This window comes from Salvia splendens, chromosome 18 (assembly GCF_004379255.2).
Source record: "Salvia splendens isolate huo1 chromosome 18, SspV2, whole genome shotgun sequence".
Classification (NCBI taxonomy): Eukaryota; Viridiplantae; Streptophyta; class Magnoliopsida; order Lamiales; family Lamiaceae; genus Salvia; species Salvia splendens.
Window position 1 is genome coordinate 488,830 of NC_056049.1, and position 16,044 is coordinate 504,873.

At 38.1% G+C, this 16,044-nt stretch overlaps 3 protein-coding genes across 3 annotated transcripts; 1 reads left to right on the plus strand and 2 right to left on the minus strand.

Annotated features, from left to right (window-relative positions):
* Nucleotides 1-122: 122 nt before the first annotated feature.
* On the minus strand, nt 123-3,931 carry LOC121775728 (AUGMIN subunit 4-like). Its single transcript, XM_042172765.1, has 13 exons — nt 3,671-3,931; nt 3,523-3,570; nt 3,305-3,430; nt 2,650-3,003; nt 2,362-2,461; nt 2,124-2,169; nt 1,898-1,991; nt 1,698-1,769; nt 1,517-1,575; nt 1,326-1,394; nt 1,199-1,250; nt 548-625; nt 123-327 (listed from the first exon to the last, which is right to left on the minus strand). The coding sequence occupies exons 1-13, from the start codon at nt 3,797-3,799 to the stop codon at nt 256-258; spliced, it is 1,299 nt and encodes a 432-aa protein (XP_042028699.1). The 5' UTR covers nt 3,800-3,931; the 3' UTR covers nt 123-255.
* A 179-nt stretch (nt 3,932-4,110) lies between these two features.
* On the plus strand, nt 4,111-6,968 carry LOC121775730. The gene is made up of 6 exons (XM_042172766.1): nt 4,111-4,394; nt 4,465-4,595; nt 4,683-4,852; nt 5,394-5,471; nt 6,016-6,157; nt 6,253-6,968. The coding sequence occupies exons 1-6, from the start codon at nt 4,268-4,270 to the stop codon at nt 6,670-6,672; spliced, it is 1,068 nt and encodes a 355-aa protein (XP_042028700.1). The 5' UTR covers nt 4,111-4,267; the 3' UTR covers nt 6,673-6,968.
* Nucleotides 6,969-7,145: 177 nt separating this feature from the next.
* LOC121777160 (aconitate hydratase, cytoplasmic-like) lies at nt 7,146-14,085 on the minus strand. The gene is made up of 20 exons (XM_042174315.1): nt 13,773-14,085; nt 12,959-13,063; nt 12,670-12,830; nt 12,465-12,557; nt 12,068-12,253; nt 11,729-11,890; nt 11,184-11,328; nt 10,963-11,105; nt 10,821-10,877; nt 10,652-10,731; nt 10,460-10,535; nt 10,072-10,257; nt 9,881-9,948; nt 9,686-9,804; nt 9,245-9,366; nt 8,691-8,789; nt 8,129-8,608; nt 7,869-7,967; nt 7,524-7,766; nt 7,146-7,438 (listed from the first exon to the last, which is right to left on the minus strand). The coding sequence occupies exons 1-20, from the start codon at nt 14,038-14,040 to the stop codon at nt 7,370-7,372; spliced, it is 2,961 nt and encodes a 986-aa protein (XP_042030249.1). The 5' UTR covers nt 14,041-14,085; the 3' UTR covers nt 7,146-7,369.
* Between the last annotated feature and the right edge of the window lie 1,959 nt (nt 14,086-16,044).

The following is a 16,044-nucleotide window of genomic DNA, read 5'->3' on the forward strand; positions in this document are numbered from 1 at the left end:
AATATTTCAACTTATATTTTGCAAAAAAGGACATCTTTCGATACATTATGTCACTAACTCAGGCCCGCATATAGATCCTCTTACAACGTGTAAAAAATTTAAGAGAAAAATAAACACAGGACTCGTGAATAAAGAAAGCAATAGAAGATTCAAATAACTCTCTCTGTGACAAAACATGAAATAAAAACCCAAATAATGTAGTAGTATCATTATACTATTATTTACACACGGGTGAAAGTTTCTCTTATAAAAAAGTTAGGTGGTGGGTTGATCACGTTTCAAGTCCATTTCCACCTGATGAATGGTCCATTGCATGTTTTCCAATTTCTGCAAGGGGAATTTTCCTAGAAAATTAGAGGGGGGGTTCGGTAGTGCACCCTAGCATCGAATGGTACGTTCTCTTTGGTTGTAAATTTATCAAGGAAAATGAGGGAATAGAAAGTAGATGTTTGAAGGGTGGGATTTTCTTTTCCCTCGTTTTCCCATGATAAATTTACATGCAAGTGAAGGCATCATAAGTAAGAATTGAAGTTGCTCCAGATTTTACCTTCACTATGTCATGGTATTGCCTGGCAATGGTATCAAAATGAGGATCGACACCTTGGTACTCACGAAGCCTTGTGACCTGGTAAAGAAATTGAAACACACATTTGTTTTTAGTTTTCCTATTTTCAGTTAGCTGCAATGATCTCTGCTACTTGTATATCCTCGCATAATAAGCGCAATCTACGACTACAAATCAGATGTGTGTGGAAGATAGACTGAAAAAAACCATACATTCAAAGTCGTGTTGATTAATAGAATAGTTTGAAGCATGGGGAATGAGGCAGCACTTCAAAAGTATATTTCTTTTAAGCCTGTAGATCTTCACAAACTTTTAAATTTTATAACTAGTATCTATGTAACTCTAGAGACTACAATTATGTAGTATTAGTAATTCTTGTCTGTCAAAAGAAAAAACCATTCAATTGTGCCCTCATGTAATATCTGGATATAATTTGATAACTCCACAAATCGACACCTTGAGCTTGCAAGAGTGATGTGCATAGCAGGTCGGCAACAATGCACGATAATCCTCTACACTATCTCATACTTCAAGGACCGTTAAATTAACCAGCAAATGAGTTATATATGCAATGCAAACAAGAACTTAATCTGATCATAGCTCAAAACACACTACAAGAATATGGAAGCTCACCGCTTTATTGTATGCAAGTGAAGCTTCTTCAGTTGATTCAACCAAATATTTCCTGGTGAAAGCAAAATACGTAAACGCAGCTGGCTAATAGTTAACCAAGTATTATTTCAGAATATATAACAATTACCTGATTTTGTGGAGTGCGGGAATGGTTTCCCTAGTATAAGTTTCAAGCAGGAGAATATGCTCTAGAACTCTTCAATAACAAATCAAAACAATTTGTTAGCAAAACAATGCTCCTTAAAATGGACATTCCATAAACAATGTCAATATATTGAAATTAAATTCCAAGAGAAACGTCAGCAGCAGAAGAAAGACCTTAATTTAGCACTCATCGTCTCACATCTCTTGCATAGCCAAGTCTTTTGTAGTTCATCCTATATAAGGCAGAACAATTAGCATATTGCTCACAGGAGTCTCTCAGAGACAGAAAGTGCACTCAATAGCCCAAAAGAAAGGCCAAGGTATATTTTGAGACAACTGTGATACAAAAACTTACATATTTATGTTGATGCCGGAGTTTTACATCTTTTACGAGCTTAATAAGCACCCCAAGAATCTGCTCCAAAACCTTGGATAGAAAATATATTTGAAAGTACATGCAAATCACGACACCAACATTAATGATTACACATAGTCAGGTAAAAGAAGTCATATAAGAGTAATAGATCATCAAGAAAGTACAACAGCTCTGCTTACATTGTAGTATTCTGCAAATTTTCTGTCAGAAGAATATAGATCCTCTCTCCATGCTAATTCTTCTCTTTCTATCTCTTCAATAATCAACTTCACCCTGTGATATGTCAAAAAGGTTAAACATGTTTCGATCTATGATTGCTAAAATCTAGAAGGAAATGCATGCTGCATGCATGTCATTTTGCAGAGTGTGTATGTGCGTGTGTGTGTGTAAGAGAGAGAGAGAGACCTTTCTGGAAGTCGAGAAGTCATGCTCTGGTGACCAGTTCGTGAATCTAGGAATCCAATGTCAAAGATAGTCCAATTACAAGATAGATCTTTACAATATTAAGTACTATACTACGAAGGAAAAACTCAATGTGCACAAAACATTAAACAGTTCTGATGCAAACCAATATCAAGAGCATGAATGGCACAGACCATAACTCATTTACAATGTGGAGAGTAGAGATAAAATGTAGACTAACCAATGTCATCTATCACAATGGCTTCAGCTACCTTGTCACACTTGGCACCTAACCTGCTGGCAATCTCACGGGCAAGCAACATTTGGTATTCTGTAATGTCCTACATTTTCAGTAAAGTGGAAACACTTTTAAACAATAAACACTGCAGAAATAATACTAAGCAATAAAGTTCAGATTATTGAAAGTTCAATTCTAGAAATGAAGCCAGGAGAAGAATTTTCATGTTGTTACAAATTGCATGTAGACAGTAACATAGATGAATGTCCTTCATTGTGCGTTGTTACATACCATTGATAGTGGTGCCTGCTGAAGTTGGGTTTGCCATAAATAGGCTGGAGTTATCCCAAGGAACCTATTAGGGACACCACCAACCTCAGGTTCGGACGAGTCGGTTGCTCCGAATGAAACTGGAATGTTTGCAGATGTCCCCGCTCCAATGGCAGATAAATTTGTATGATTAGTCGAATTTGTACTTGAGCTGATAGTGACACCAGTACTTGTACTATCAAGCGAGCTCCTCGATACTACACTCCATTTTTCAATTTCTTCCTCATGAATCTCACCATCTTTGGAGATGAGAGGAAGCCTCAATTTTTGAGCAGCTTCAGCAACAACCATCCGATGCTCAAGGGTCTCGTAAACCTGAAAATAAATAACTCTATTTCAGCCACCTCCTTCACAGCTCAGGTTTTAAATATATACCCAAAGCCACTTCTCATCCATCTCATTCAACCTCAACTTAGCAACAACTTGGACTAAACAAAACAAAACATACATATAAACACAGCATCAGAAGCTCTATATGTTAATACTTCAGTTCAGACTCTAATTGACATAATTATGTGCACATGTTTGCAGCAAATCAAATCCATTCCATTCAGTTTCAAATGTCTACCAAACTTAAATATTACTCGTAATTCAACGTTAGCAAACTGTTTGGAACCTGAGGCAAGCTCTTCAAGCCCAGCTGCGGATAAAGTCCCTGAATATCTCGAATACCGCCCAAATTAGCCACGGAAACCGCTTGCTGATACTCCTCCACCATCGCAATTGCCTCTATGTAAATCGCCTGCAAAATTGACCGACACTTATCCTAATTACAACAAGGAAAACCTCCAAATCAGCCACTGCAATTAGGGGACAAAATCGCATAAATAGTACCATGGCTTCCAAATAACGCTGCCTCTCCTTACACATCTCTTCTCTCGCCTGCATTGCCAAATCAAAAAAAATTACACAAATTGAACTCGATCACGAGAGAGAGAGAGAGAGAGAGAGAGATTTGAAGCGGGAAAAAAATGGATAGTACGAGCTGGAGATCGTAATAGGTGGATTTGGAAATGAGAGAGCCGTCAGGTGCCAAACAATGGCGCTCCAGCTGATCCATAACTTGAGCGACGTCAGAGGGGAGATTTTGCGAAGCGAATATTTTCGCCATTGATGAAACTCAGCAGCTTCGATTTGAGTTCAATCCAACAAATTTCAATGCTCTCTGAATCTCGCCGGTTTCCAAATTCAAATGGGGGATTAAGGTGATCACCAAACGGCGTCGTTTAGGAGAAAGTGTTTTCAACTAATTTGTTAAATAATGTCATTTCAAAGTATTTACAATTAACAAACCATTGACAAATTAAATATACATAAAATTGATAGAAATCAAAACTTTTACAACCTCAAAAAAAAAGTTCAATAAAAATTACTCCTCCTCACAGTACTTTTTTTTATAATAACTAGTAAAAATCAAATGAATTTTCAAAATATTTGTAAAAATTGAAAAAAATAACCAGAGTGACATGAAAATGAACGTCGGCGGAAATGCGACGGCGGAGACAAACATCGTTATAACAACCAATTCTCAGCCCCAAATTCCTATATTTTCGCCTGCAAATTTTCCTTAGCTTCTTTCATGGAAAAGGGGAAATCCAAAGATTCTGCAGGAACAGTCACCACTTCTTTGCGGGTTCTCCACTTGGATAATCATTATTCTAAATCAACCCCAATTCCAAATTCGTTTGCTTTCTCCCGCCAATCTCGTAAGCGCTTGTTTCCCCTTTTCGTAATTTTCTAGGGTTCCGAAATTCTTGAAATTTTTTATTTTTGCAGAATCGCTGAGCTCCAATAGGAGAAAGGCTCCAGCTTTGTTGAGTTTGTGCCTGGGAGTAGTGGGTTGCAATCTCGAAGACATCATTGATGACTTTACCGAGATTGCCATCGCTTTCCCTTCCGATATCAAGGTATAAAATTGGGGATTTTCAGCACATTTGGTTTTGTGATTTTTGAATCAGCTGTTCTTTAATGGGGTTTTGATTTGTGATTTGTAGATGGTATTGGTGGCTATTGCGAGAAGAAGGAAGCTGCTGAATGATGATGTGTTGATTGCATTAGCTGATAGTTCATGGGAGATATTAGATGTGTCTGGTTCGGATGTTTCGGATTCCGGGCTTTGTCATGTTGTCACCATCTGCCATAACCTTAAAGCAATCGATATTAGGTAGCTGTGACTGAATCTTTAGTCTCATTGCATCTACTTGTGCATAGTTACTTAGAAAAGAGGCTTTTGTTGTTAAAATAAGGGGTGATTGAGCCTAATACAAGAGCTTTCACCAGATTCTGGTGCACATGAGCTAAAAGTTCGCCTCGAATACATTAACTTTTGATAGTTTTGATTTTTCATGCAGTTATCGATTGTCTCCCAATTAATACTCAGCTGGCACCTGAATGTTTACATGGTGTATACGATCAATTTAGTGAACAACTGAACAATGTAGCTGGATGTTTACGTCACTTTAGTTAATGATTATGGCATTAATTCGCCACTTTAGCTTCCTTGATGGCATTAATTCACAGGAGATAGATAATATTGTAGTCATTTTAAATTCAGCAAATTTCGGTCAAAATTTCTTTCAGTTGCTTAAGCTTGTGCCCATGACCACTCACATAGTGGCATGCTCCGTGTCTTTCATTCGACAGTTGAAGCTCAGTTTGCAGCAAATTCTACATTGTAGTTCTAACTAGACATATCTCTGTTTCAGGCTTTGCACAAGACTGACACCAACAGGAGTTTCTGAGCTTCTCCAGCGTTGTCATTCACTAGAGATATTAAGATGGGGGTATGTGCATTATGCTTTTATTGTCTCAGTGCTTTTTCCTATTGCATAGAGATTAGTTCATGGTGGGAAGTAGTAAGTACAAAGGATCATAAAGATTTTATGCATGTGTTGATGCAATAGTACATGGTGTTATACTGATGGTAGGCAACTAGGCATACACCGCAGACAAATTCATAAAAGTGGCGAGAGGCATAATATGGCACAATGATGCGTCACTTAGTGATATTCCATGCTTAAGCTTATGGTATAGGAACACCAGTGGAGAAAAATCTTACGGAGTAGCAAATAAGGGTAAGCTTCTAATGGGGAGGTGGGACATGGGAGGAGCTTTAGACAATCGATGGAAAATTGATGTTTATCTTTCTCCTTCCATGAACTAGTCATGAACGTTAATTTCACTGACAGCTACTTCTAAAGAAATTGATGCATTTTGATTGCTAATTCCTCTGGCTATGCATTTTGTCATAGTGTGGCCCATTTTATTGGGTTTTGACATGGGGGATAAACCTCCTAACTGGAAATGAACCAATAGTTAGTATTGCAGAGGTTGCACAAGGAGTGACTATGTCGTTCGTAGATGTTTGAGCCTCTTAGAGCCCAACCTCAATGACGTAGGGGGAGACTCGTGGGAGGATCTTGATGCAGTGGAGCTGATTCAAGGTGCCTCGCTTCGTTGGCTTGTCTGGGTATGCTGTTTCTTTTCACTCGACATTCATGTCTGTGACATGTGGTAGTTTACGAAATCTACAATCTTGCTAATTCGCCAACCACTATTTTACAGCCAACAATCGACAAGGATTCCCAGGAGACCTTAACTTCTGAATGTCCGCGGATTGTGGTCAATCCGAAGCCATCTCTTTTGGGTTACCGAGGAACTGAAGTTCCACGAGAAGCAGCAATGCACGTTGCATTAGATGACGCTATTGTTGAAGATATTGATCCGAAAGCGTGGGCAGTTTCTGGATGCAAGCCATCTAGGACTCCAGTTCTACCAGCTGCATCTCCTAATGAACTATCCATTGCTGAAAAATTTAGGCTAGCGTTCCTGGACAGAGATACTCGGTTGGCACCAAAGAGAGCCAAAAATACAAGGCAACACCAACGTCGTGCTGAGAGAGAATGGGTGACGACGGATATGAAGGCAAAAGCATTGGCGCTTGCTTCCAAGGCTAATAAATCGATGAACCACCGGAATTTGTGAGCCGGAACTAGTGGCTCAAAACTCACTTTGGATGGTTTTTTGTCCAACTTGAGGCTATATAAGATTATAAATGGGAATGTGGTGTGATGTACATGTGAGTTGGTTTCATGTTTGAGGTTTCTTTGCCGTTGCATTTGTTAGGGCATCTCCACCATGCTCCACAATAGAGTAAAACTCTTTGGAGTAGAATTGTACTGTATTTTTACTGTTTCGCCTCCCCGCAGTTCCCTCCACCTCCGTCCCATTATATGTGACACATTTTGATAAGTTATTATATCATTACAACAATTTTATTATTTTGTGTTAATATTTGTTAAGGGGTTGACAGCTAAATGCACAAACTTCAGGTGCTTTTGGTTTTACACATAATTTTATAAATCGAAACGACGTGTTTTATTTATGAGCTCCTAAATATACGTGTTAGTAATATTGGAATGAAATTTAAATGATGAGACCCTATTAGTATGGAACAATTTAATCAACAAAACAGTCTATATATAACCAAACAGTTGGGTAGTTTTGTTTCATTTCAACAATTGGCATAATATCCATAACTGAAACAAATGATACTTCCTCCTTGAGATACAAAGTATGCGAACCTCCCAATTTTATTGAATCCCTTGGATGGGAATGTAAGCTTCCACTGAATTTCGAGCAAGCGATTTTCACCAAGAATATCGATACACCCGAAACCTCCTCACTGTTTGCTTAAATTACGAATGACATACTGAAGGATGCCTCCATGGTCAAAGTATGCCAGTTCGACCTGCAGAATCAAAATAACTCGGTCACACACTCCACCTAAATCATATTCCGTGTTTCTTATTTTGATAATGACCTAGGAAACGTACCTCAGTGTCAAACCGCAAGGTACATGTGAAAGATTTTCCAGCATCTGTTGTCACGGTAATATCTTGTCCAGGCCTAATATCGCTGACCTTCGCTGGAAGATCGATGGTGTAGCGCTCATGTCCGGTTAAACCAAGTGTTTCTGCATCCTCACCAGCCTTGAAGCAAAGTGGAACTATACCCATGCCAACTAAATTACTGCGATGAATCCTCTCAAAACTCTTTGATATCACAGCTTTGACACCCTGGTTTAAAGAATGGTCAACAAGAATAGAGTTAAATGACTAATTCTGAATAAGAAAAAGCTACGGATAACATATAACGACGGTATCGCAAAAATCACTCACCTGGAGCATTGGCCCCTTGGCAGCCCAATCCCGAGAACTACCACTACCATACTCTGCTCCAGCAATAACAATGGTATCCTGCCCAGCTGACTTGTATCTCTGAGGAAAGATCATATAAAATCACAACACAACTTCAGTCAAAATATATATATATATAACCCTACAGTTGTTTATTTCTAACAAGAAACTCTCCTCCCCGACCCCTCTAATATAAGTATGTTGTGTGTGTATTCATGTGCATGTTGTGTTTGTGTTCGTACCATTGCAGCATCACATACAGACAGTTTCTCCCCTGTTGGAATGTGAATGGTCTTTGGCCCCACTTCGCCATTCAGCAGTTTGTTCACTATTCTGATATTGGCGAAGGTACCCCTGGCCATAACCTCATCATTACCACGACGGCTACCATAGGAGTTGAAATCCCTTCGGTCAACGCCACGCTCCATTAAATACTTTGCAGTCGGACTATCTTTGTGGATACTTCCAGCAGGAGAGATGTGGTCAGTTGTGATACTATCACCAAACAACAGCAAGCAATACGCATCCTTCACTCCACGGGCACCAGGTGGGCCCATCGTCATGCCAGAGAAATATGGAGGCTTGTGTATGTATGTTGAGTTGGGGTCCCATCCATAAAGACTTGATGAAGGTACAGATAACTGATTCCAAAATTCATTTCCCTTTGTAATGGCCTCATAAGTACTCTTGAACATTTCAGGAAGGACACTCGACTGAACAACCTGCACAAGTACAATTCAAATCCAATTTACATATTGGTCCCAATCTGTATAATATTAACAGATATGGATAAGAAGAATATGCCTGTGCAATTTCTTCACTGCTAGGCCAGATATCCCTGAAATAAACACTTTTCCCATCTTTTCCAGTTCCAATTGGCTCTTTCTCAAAGTCGATATCAACCTGGAAAATACAGCACGAGAAGGAGGAACAAGGTAAATATTTTTCGCAAATTCCATGGCCCACCTGGCAACTACATTAAATATAACCATCATAATTTAATGAATGGCTTCTGTCCAAAGAACAGAAAACCACACATCTAGCCCACCAAACTTTTGCTTGAGCAGAAAAGGACGAGTCATATAACAACATAGTTTGAGATCTATATATCTGACTGCCTATCTGTAACTGATTCAAATACTTAAGCAAGGTCCACTGGAAAGTATAAAATTATAGATGATCACATCCTTTTTATTTGTAAATAAGAGAGGTGGTTGTGGGTGCAGCCGGACAAACCGCAGCCAGGGCCCACCCTATTAATTAATTTAATTATGTTAAATTAGTTATCCAATGCATACAATGAGTTTATGAAATAAAGATTGCTAATATAACAGCATTTAATCAATACTTAGGCATACCGTTCCAGCTAGTGCATAAGCCACAACTAATGGAGGTGAAGCAAGATAGTTAGCTCGGGTTAGTGGATGAACACGGCCCTCAAAGTTCCTATTTCCAGAAAGCACGGCAGCAGCAACAAGGTCTGACAAATCAGAAGAAGGTACTTCAGTACAATACAACTATTGAAAGTTGAGAGACCCACATAGCATAACTTCGTGCATTTTATATTGACTACATGCATTCAGCACTCAATTACACCCATTCCCACCCATCGTCAAAGATCAGTGCTATATCTAGAGCATAATACTTCCAACATTACCTAAATTTTGTCGACAAAAAAATATTGAATTCTATAGCAATTAAATTTTGGTCAAGTGACTGTTGTGTCGATCAATCAAGGAGGACAAAACAATCATTGGACAATTTTATCAAAAAGTCCAAGAGAGGGAAACACATAATACCATTGTCAGCTATAATTGAAGACACTGATTCATCAAGATCTCCAGAATTTCCAATACAGGTTGTGCAACCATAGCCAACAATATTAAATCCTTGTTGGTTCAAGTACTTTTGCAAACCACTACAAGAAGTAAAGAAAAATTAGTATTGATGGTAATGGTATCGAACCCAAGCAGGTCCAATAGAAAATATAGTACCTCTGAAGCAAATATTTTGTCACAACACCAGAACCTGGGGCAAGACTTGTTTTTACCCATGGCTTTACCTGTCCAATAGTTATTACACTACACATCAGAAATCATAGCAGGAAGAATCTCACCATCAGTGAAACTCATCAGGATTGAATAGAAAGAACAAATAAAACAAAAGACAAGCATATAACACAAACCTCCAACCCCAGCTCACAAGCCTTCTTTGCAACAAGAGCAGCTCCAAGCATGACACTCGGGTTTGATGTGTTTGTGCAACTTGTAATAGCTGCAATAACAACACTTCCATGCCTCAGTTCTGCAGGTTGCCCTTGGAATGAGAACTTTACTACCTTCTCTTGTTGTTCCTTGGGTACAGCAAAACCCTGAATGAATAGAAAAGAAAGTTATAAAACCAAACAAAACACAATCAGAAATTAATAAAAGGAAATAATAATAATAATAATAATAATAATAATAACACCAATAAATATATAAATAATGTCTATGCCACATGGGAAAACTATGGTCTGTATTTTTCATATCTACTATTCATCCAAAGGAAAATCTTATAAAAAGTTTATCTACCTTGAAACCAACTTTATTATCCAGACACGAGTGCCAATCAGATTTCATATCTTTTAAAGGAACTCGATCATGAGGCCTGCATAACACAAAAAGGATTTATTATGTGTGTTTTTGTCAACTCGTTTCCATTTTACGATGAGATAAATCATTATAACTCGAACAATTCAACGCCAGAAAAAACATTTAGCATACCTTTTAGGACCTGAAATACAGGGTACGACTTCAGCAAGATCCAACTCCAAATACGATGAGTACAGTCTCTCTTGTTGAGGCTGTGCAACCAATACTCTCGAGTAAGCCACAGTTCTCCATCATTATTACAAAAAAACTAAGACTAAAAACCAAAATGTTATTATTGTACCTCCTTGTAGTCTATGAACATTTTGTTTGCACGCAAGTACGCCTCTATCATTTCAACCTAGATAAGTTAGGGTAAGAAACTCAATGATCCCTGGACTCAAAAGTTGTGGGTATTATTGCAACATAAAAATATGAATACCAACCGTCTCATCACTCCTTCCAGTCAACTTCAGGTATTCTAATGTTACATGATCAACTGGAAAGAATCCCATGGTAGCTCCATACTCAGGAGACATATTTGCAATAGTCGCCCTATCCGCCAAGGATAACTGACCCATTCCCTCACCTATAAAATGGAGATTAATAAATAACTTCTAAACCATTACAAAAACATATATAACCATTCAGTTCTCAGCAGAATTACCATAGAACTCAACAAACTTTCCGACCACACCATGTTTTCTCAGCATTTGGGTGACTGTTAAAACCAGATCAGTTGCAGTGACCCCATCATGCAATTTCCCAGAAAGCTTAAAACCAACAACTCCGGGCAGAACCATGCTCATTGGCTACAATTAGTACAAGGAACAAGAGTGATATTAAACTGATTGGAAAAATATAAAAAAGAATATGAGAGGAAATTACAAAGCAACTAAAGTTACACATCCATAGACATAGAGCGAAAAAATTTGCTACACTAGATTTGTATTTTGATGAGAAAATCACATGTAGTCAATTTCAAGAGAAAAATAAAGAGATGGTTATGCAAAAGAATAGCACAGTATTACACTATCATAGAGGTGATCGCAAAATACTTCTCCAATGAAAATAGGTACAGCATAAACCGGTTCAGATATCAGAATAAACACTTCAAATATATCTTTACTAAAAAGTAAATCTCTATATAATCTGCAGAATCAACAAAAGTATAAATGGTATAGTACATGTCAAAAAAAAGTAACAGCTTACCTGCCCAAGCATTGTAGCCTCAGCTTCAATTCCACCAACTCCCCATCCAGCAACACCCAATCCATCAATCATGGTGGTATGAGAATCGGTACCGACAACACTATCAGGGTAAAGGATGCCTTCAGTATTGAAAACAACCCGTCCAAGATACTCAAGATTCACCTATTTTTTTTTACATTTCATCAATGTGAGATTGAAGTATTGTACAAAGTACAAGTGTTATGCTAATATTACAAGCTCCCATATCTGGATGGTATTCAGGTACATAACTTGAGATCAAGATCAAGCTAACTTAGATTTTGATTTTATTATTAACACAACCGACGATATTTGCCATACCTGATGGACAATACCAGAACCAGGAGGGACAACAAGCATGTTGCGGAAGGCAGTGGATCCCCATTTAAGAAAAGCAAACCTTTCTTTGTTTCTCTTGAATTCAAGGTCCATGTTAGCCTGAACAGCATTTTCTGATCTGGCTACATCAACCTGAACTGAGTGATCGATGACGAGATCTACAGGAACCTGGAGACATTTGGTACAGATAAAGACATCATCAGGAGCCATTACATGATGGAGATTACACAAGAAAACATGTCTATACACATCATTTCATGCAACTAGCACTTTCATGGGCTTGTGTATAGACGGTCACATAACAATACACAACTGCTTAAATCTAACTATCATCCTTCAGCAAGTAGAAGATTATAGCACAAAAGATGAAGATACTTACCAAAGGATTGATTTTGTCTGGATTGCTACCAAGGTCCTTGATAGCCTCCCGCATAGAAGCAAGGTCAACTACGGCTGGAACTCCTGTGAAGTCCTACAGAAAATAATTCAAAAGACAAGTTAAGATAACAAACCAGAGTGTATACACCAATTGTCAGTACTAGAATTGTGTACGAATCACCAAGGTCATGTCTAATTTTCCCCACCTGTAGCAGAACACGAGCTGGCTTGAAAGGGATCTCAACTTGCTTTGGTGCAGACTTTTCCCAATCAATAATTTTTTCCACATCCTCCTTGGTGACTTGGAAGTTGTCACAGTTTCTTATGGCTGACTCTAGGAGTATCTTGATGGAAAATGGAAGTTTTTCTGCAGAGCATGACACCATCATTAGAAGAAAAAAAAAATGAATTCTTGTTGCAGGATAAAAAATAACACTAAGAGTGACAGTGGAAGAAGAAAGAAAAAACAGAGGAACCTCAAGAATGCATCCTTACCAATTCTAGGATCGTTAAGGGCAGGAAGGCTATAGAATTTCCCAAATTCACCTCCTGCAGGCCTTGGAAGTCCAGATAAAATTCCATTGAACGGATGTTCTGAAGCTGCATGTTTAGATAAACCTTATCTTAAAACCATAACAAAAGCTACAAAAGAACAAGCAGGACAAAATGCCCAGTTACTTTTCTCAATGACAATATGAGAGCATCTAGAACTGATCACTAGACCTTCATGGTTTCATATGTGTGCATATATGTGTTTGTGTTCATACATACACTTGACAACAAATCAAGCAGTTACCTCAATGAGCCCTCACAAAAAACAATATAATCATCCATGGACGCATGTCATTTTAAAGACAAAATTTTATCAAGTCCAGACACCTTCCACATAAGTAGAATTGATACAAACACACACTAGCTATCAAACAACAATCTTGATATATCTGCTTTCGTTAACACCCATGCATCAATGATCAATTAGTTATTATTTAACCAGAACAGTTACCAAAAAATTAGTTCTCCAGTTGATCTTAGCAATACTCCCCACCAACACTAGCATTTCATATCTAACTGACACATACTGAAACGAATCCATCGAAATCAGATAAGATCAGGTTTGAACATCAATCACAACCACTCCGCCAAAATCAGAAAGCATCGCTACAAACTACACTTCAAAAACATCCCGATCACCGAAAACAGATCAATTACGAGCTCTGGAATTCGTCAGATCACAAAACGAACTCTACGCTAGCAATTAGCGATTAGATCACAACAGAACTCAATATCAGTGAGAACACATCCGTCATACCCATGGCAGCGATCTTCCGGTCGAGAGCAGGAGAGGCAGCTCCGATCTGAGCTCTGAGACTGACGCGCGACCGTGAATCAGCTCCGCGACTCCACCGGAGAGCCGACGAGAAGCTCGGCGATCGGCGAGACGGAGGCGGCACGAAGTTGGAGAAGGTTCCAGAAGACGGAGGGGAGAGAGAGGAAGCGAAACGAAGTGCGCGAGCTCTGAAAATGGGAGACGGTGATGAAGAGGTTGACGGTGAAGCGTAGTAGGTGGATAAGAACATAGAACAGATTAAAATAGATATTTATGGTCAGAAACCCTAAAAAGGGAGTGATAAATGCATTTTTTTGTTACCTTCTATAGATACGGATATGTGTATGTATACATGGCGGGAGTGAGTGTGTGAGCAACGATTTTTCCTTTTATTTTATTTTATTTATTTATTTATAGGAATATACCAGAGGCGGAGTAATCATAGTATTCATTGCGTCTAGAATTGTAGTGGCTGGTTGGTGTTCATGTAGCTGATCTGAACCGTTGGATATGGCTATGGACGGCTGCGATTGAACCGAGATGTAAGAAGATTTTCTTTCTTTTTGTGATGGAGACACATGGACATGTCATCATATATGTAATCCACGTGCGAGTAACAGAAAAACATTATCCTATTAAAATTTGATAAATTCAATAATGACTTAATTCCATGTTGTAATCACTAATCAATACTTAATTTTTTGATAAAATGATGTACTAATACTCCTAACAAATAGAATAATCAATCGCTTATGAAGAATATAGGAAGTTCATTAATAACTACTACTAATAAATTATTCATAATTTAATCTTAGGAAATCTCATTAAAACCTTATTAGTATTAGTTTCATATTATAGATGACCTTATGTTAATCTTAGGAAAAATCAATTGAATTTCTTGGACAATTTAATTCTTCTATTAATAACTAGTTGTTGATTTGGTAGTGAAATTGTCCAAAACATGAGCCCATATAATTATTTTCATAATTATGAATCTTGGTTTGTTATAAGATATGTAAAAGCCCAATTAAGTTGCAAGTTGTCACTTAAGAAAATCCACAAATCATATATCTAAAGTTCACGTCCAAGCCCACACAATTTATTTACTAGTTAGTACAGAGTAGTATTTTGTTCGAGGTTAGTAAATTAAATTATTAGGTCTATTCATATATTTTTAAACAAAATTTATTTATTACTCCATCCGCCCCACACAAAAATATGCACTATTTATTTTTTTGTCCGTTCCACAAGAATATGCGTTTTCTAGTTTTTAAAAATCTTTTCTATCTAATGAGGTGACTCATTCTCCACTAACAATACTTTAATTACTTTTTCTCTCGACCTCTCTCTTACTTTACCAATTTTACATTAGAACTCGTGTCATCCCTAAAATTTATATTCTTTAGGGACGGAGGGAGTATGTCTATTTTTTTATTAATGAGGTAAAACGAAAGCCAATACATACGTACTAATTAAATAAATAAAATGAGGAGGAAGATACTTCTTAAGGTCCTTTCTAGGCTATTTATATCAAATTGAAATATATACCAAAAGATAATCAAAATTTTGAACACAAAATATATTCGAAAGTGATACGTCATCCAAAATAACATAAAAGTATAAAATGATCAACCTGTCATATAACAATATAATAACAACAACAACAATCCAGTGGACGGTATAATAACAACAACAACCCGCTGGACGGTATAACAACAACAACGACTCGTTGGACGGGACAAATCACATGCCGACCTACTCTATATACGAGGAAGGTCAAAGTATGTATCATGTGTAGAGGTGAGCAGAAAGATCAATCCCTACAATGAACAATGCATGAGGTGGACCCAAAAGTGATCAATCCCCCACACGAAATATGCATCATTATGACTCAAAAATGTCGAAAACAGCTTGATTCATATTCGTAGGTTCAACTTGTGGTGAAGCAAACCATATCTCATATCGGAGAATGAACAAGAGTTGCAAGCATATAAATGGGCTACCCCAACTCCATTAGTATGAGGCCTTTTGGGGAGTACCCCAAGAGCAAAACCGTGAGGGCTTTGCCCAAAGCGGACAATATCATACTAATGTGGAGTTCGGGTGTGCACCACCGATACCCAACAGTGGTATCAGAGCCCTGGTTCAGGGGCTGGCCCTGTGTGGCTCGGGGTTCGATGGTTTGCGCTTGCAAGTTCTCCGATGTCTCTGCGTGAGCTCGACCAAGACTTGTGGTGACCTGGTGACCTGTAAC

Excerpts from the sequence above, each read along its gene's own strand:
- LOC121777160 (XM_042174315.1), bottom strand. The coding sequence starts at position 14,040 with ATGTTCTTATCCACCTACTACGCTTCACCGTCAACCTCTTCATCACCG. Across the intron at positions 10,258-10,459 it reads ATAATAAAGTTGGTTTCAAG|GGTTTTGCTGTACCCAAGGA; the intron begins GTAGATAAACTT and ends CTATTCATTCAG. Across the intron at positions 7,439-7,523 it reads CCTTGCGGTTTGACACTGAG|GTCGAACTGGCATACTTTGA; the intron begins GTACGTTTCCTA and ends TTGATTCTGCAG.
- LOC121775730 (XM_042172766.1), top strand. The coding sequence starts at position 4,268 with ATGGAAAAGGGGAAATCCAAAGATTCTGCAGGAACAGTCACCACTTCT. Across the intron at positions 4,395-4,464 it reads TGCTTTCTCCCGCCAATCTC|AATCGCTGAGCTCCAATAGG; the intron begins GTAAGCGCTTGT and ends TTATTTTTGCAG. Across the intron at positions 6,158-6,252 it reads CGCTTCGTTGGCTTGTCTGG|CCAACAATCGACAAGGATTC; the intron begins GTATGCTGTTTC and ends ACTATTTTACAG.
- LOC121775728 (XM_042172765.1), bottom strand. The coding sequence starts at position 3,799 with ATGGCGAAAATATTCGCTTCGCAAAATCTCCCCTCTGACGTCGCTCAA. Across the intron at positions 3,571-3,670 it reads CCTATTACGATCTCCAGCTC|GCGAGAGAAGAGATGTGTAA; the intron begins GTACTATCCATT and ends TTGGCAATGCAG. Across the intron at positions 626-1,198 it reads CACTTGCATACAATAAAGCG|GTCACAAGGCTTCGTGAGTA; the intron begins GTGAGCTTCCAT and ends TTTCTTTACCAG.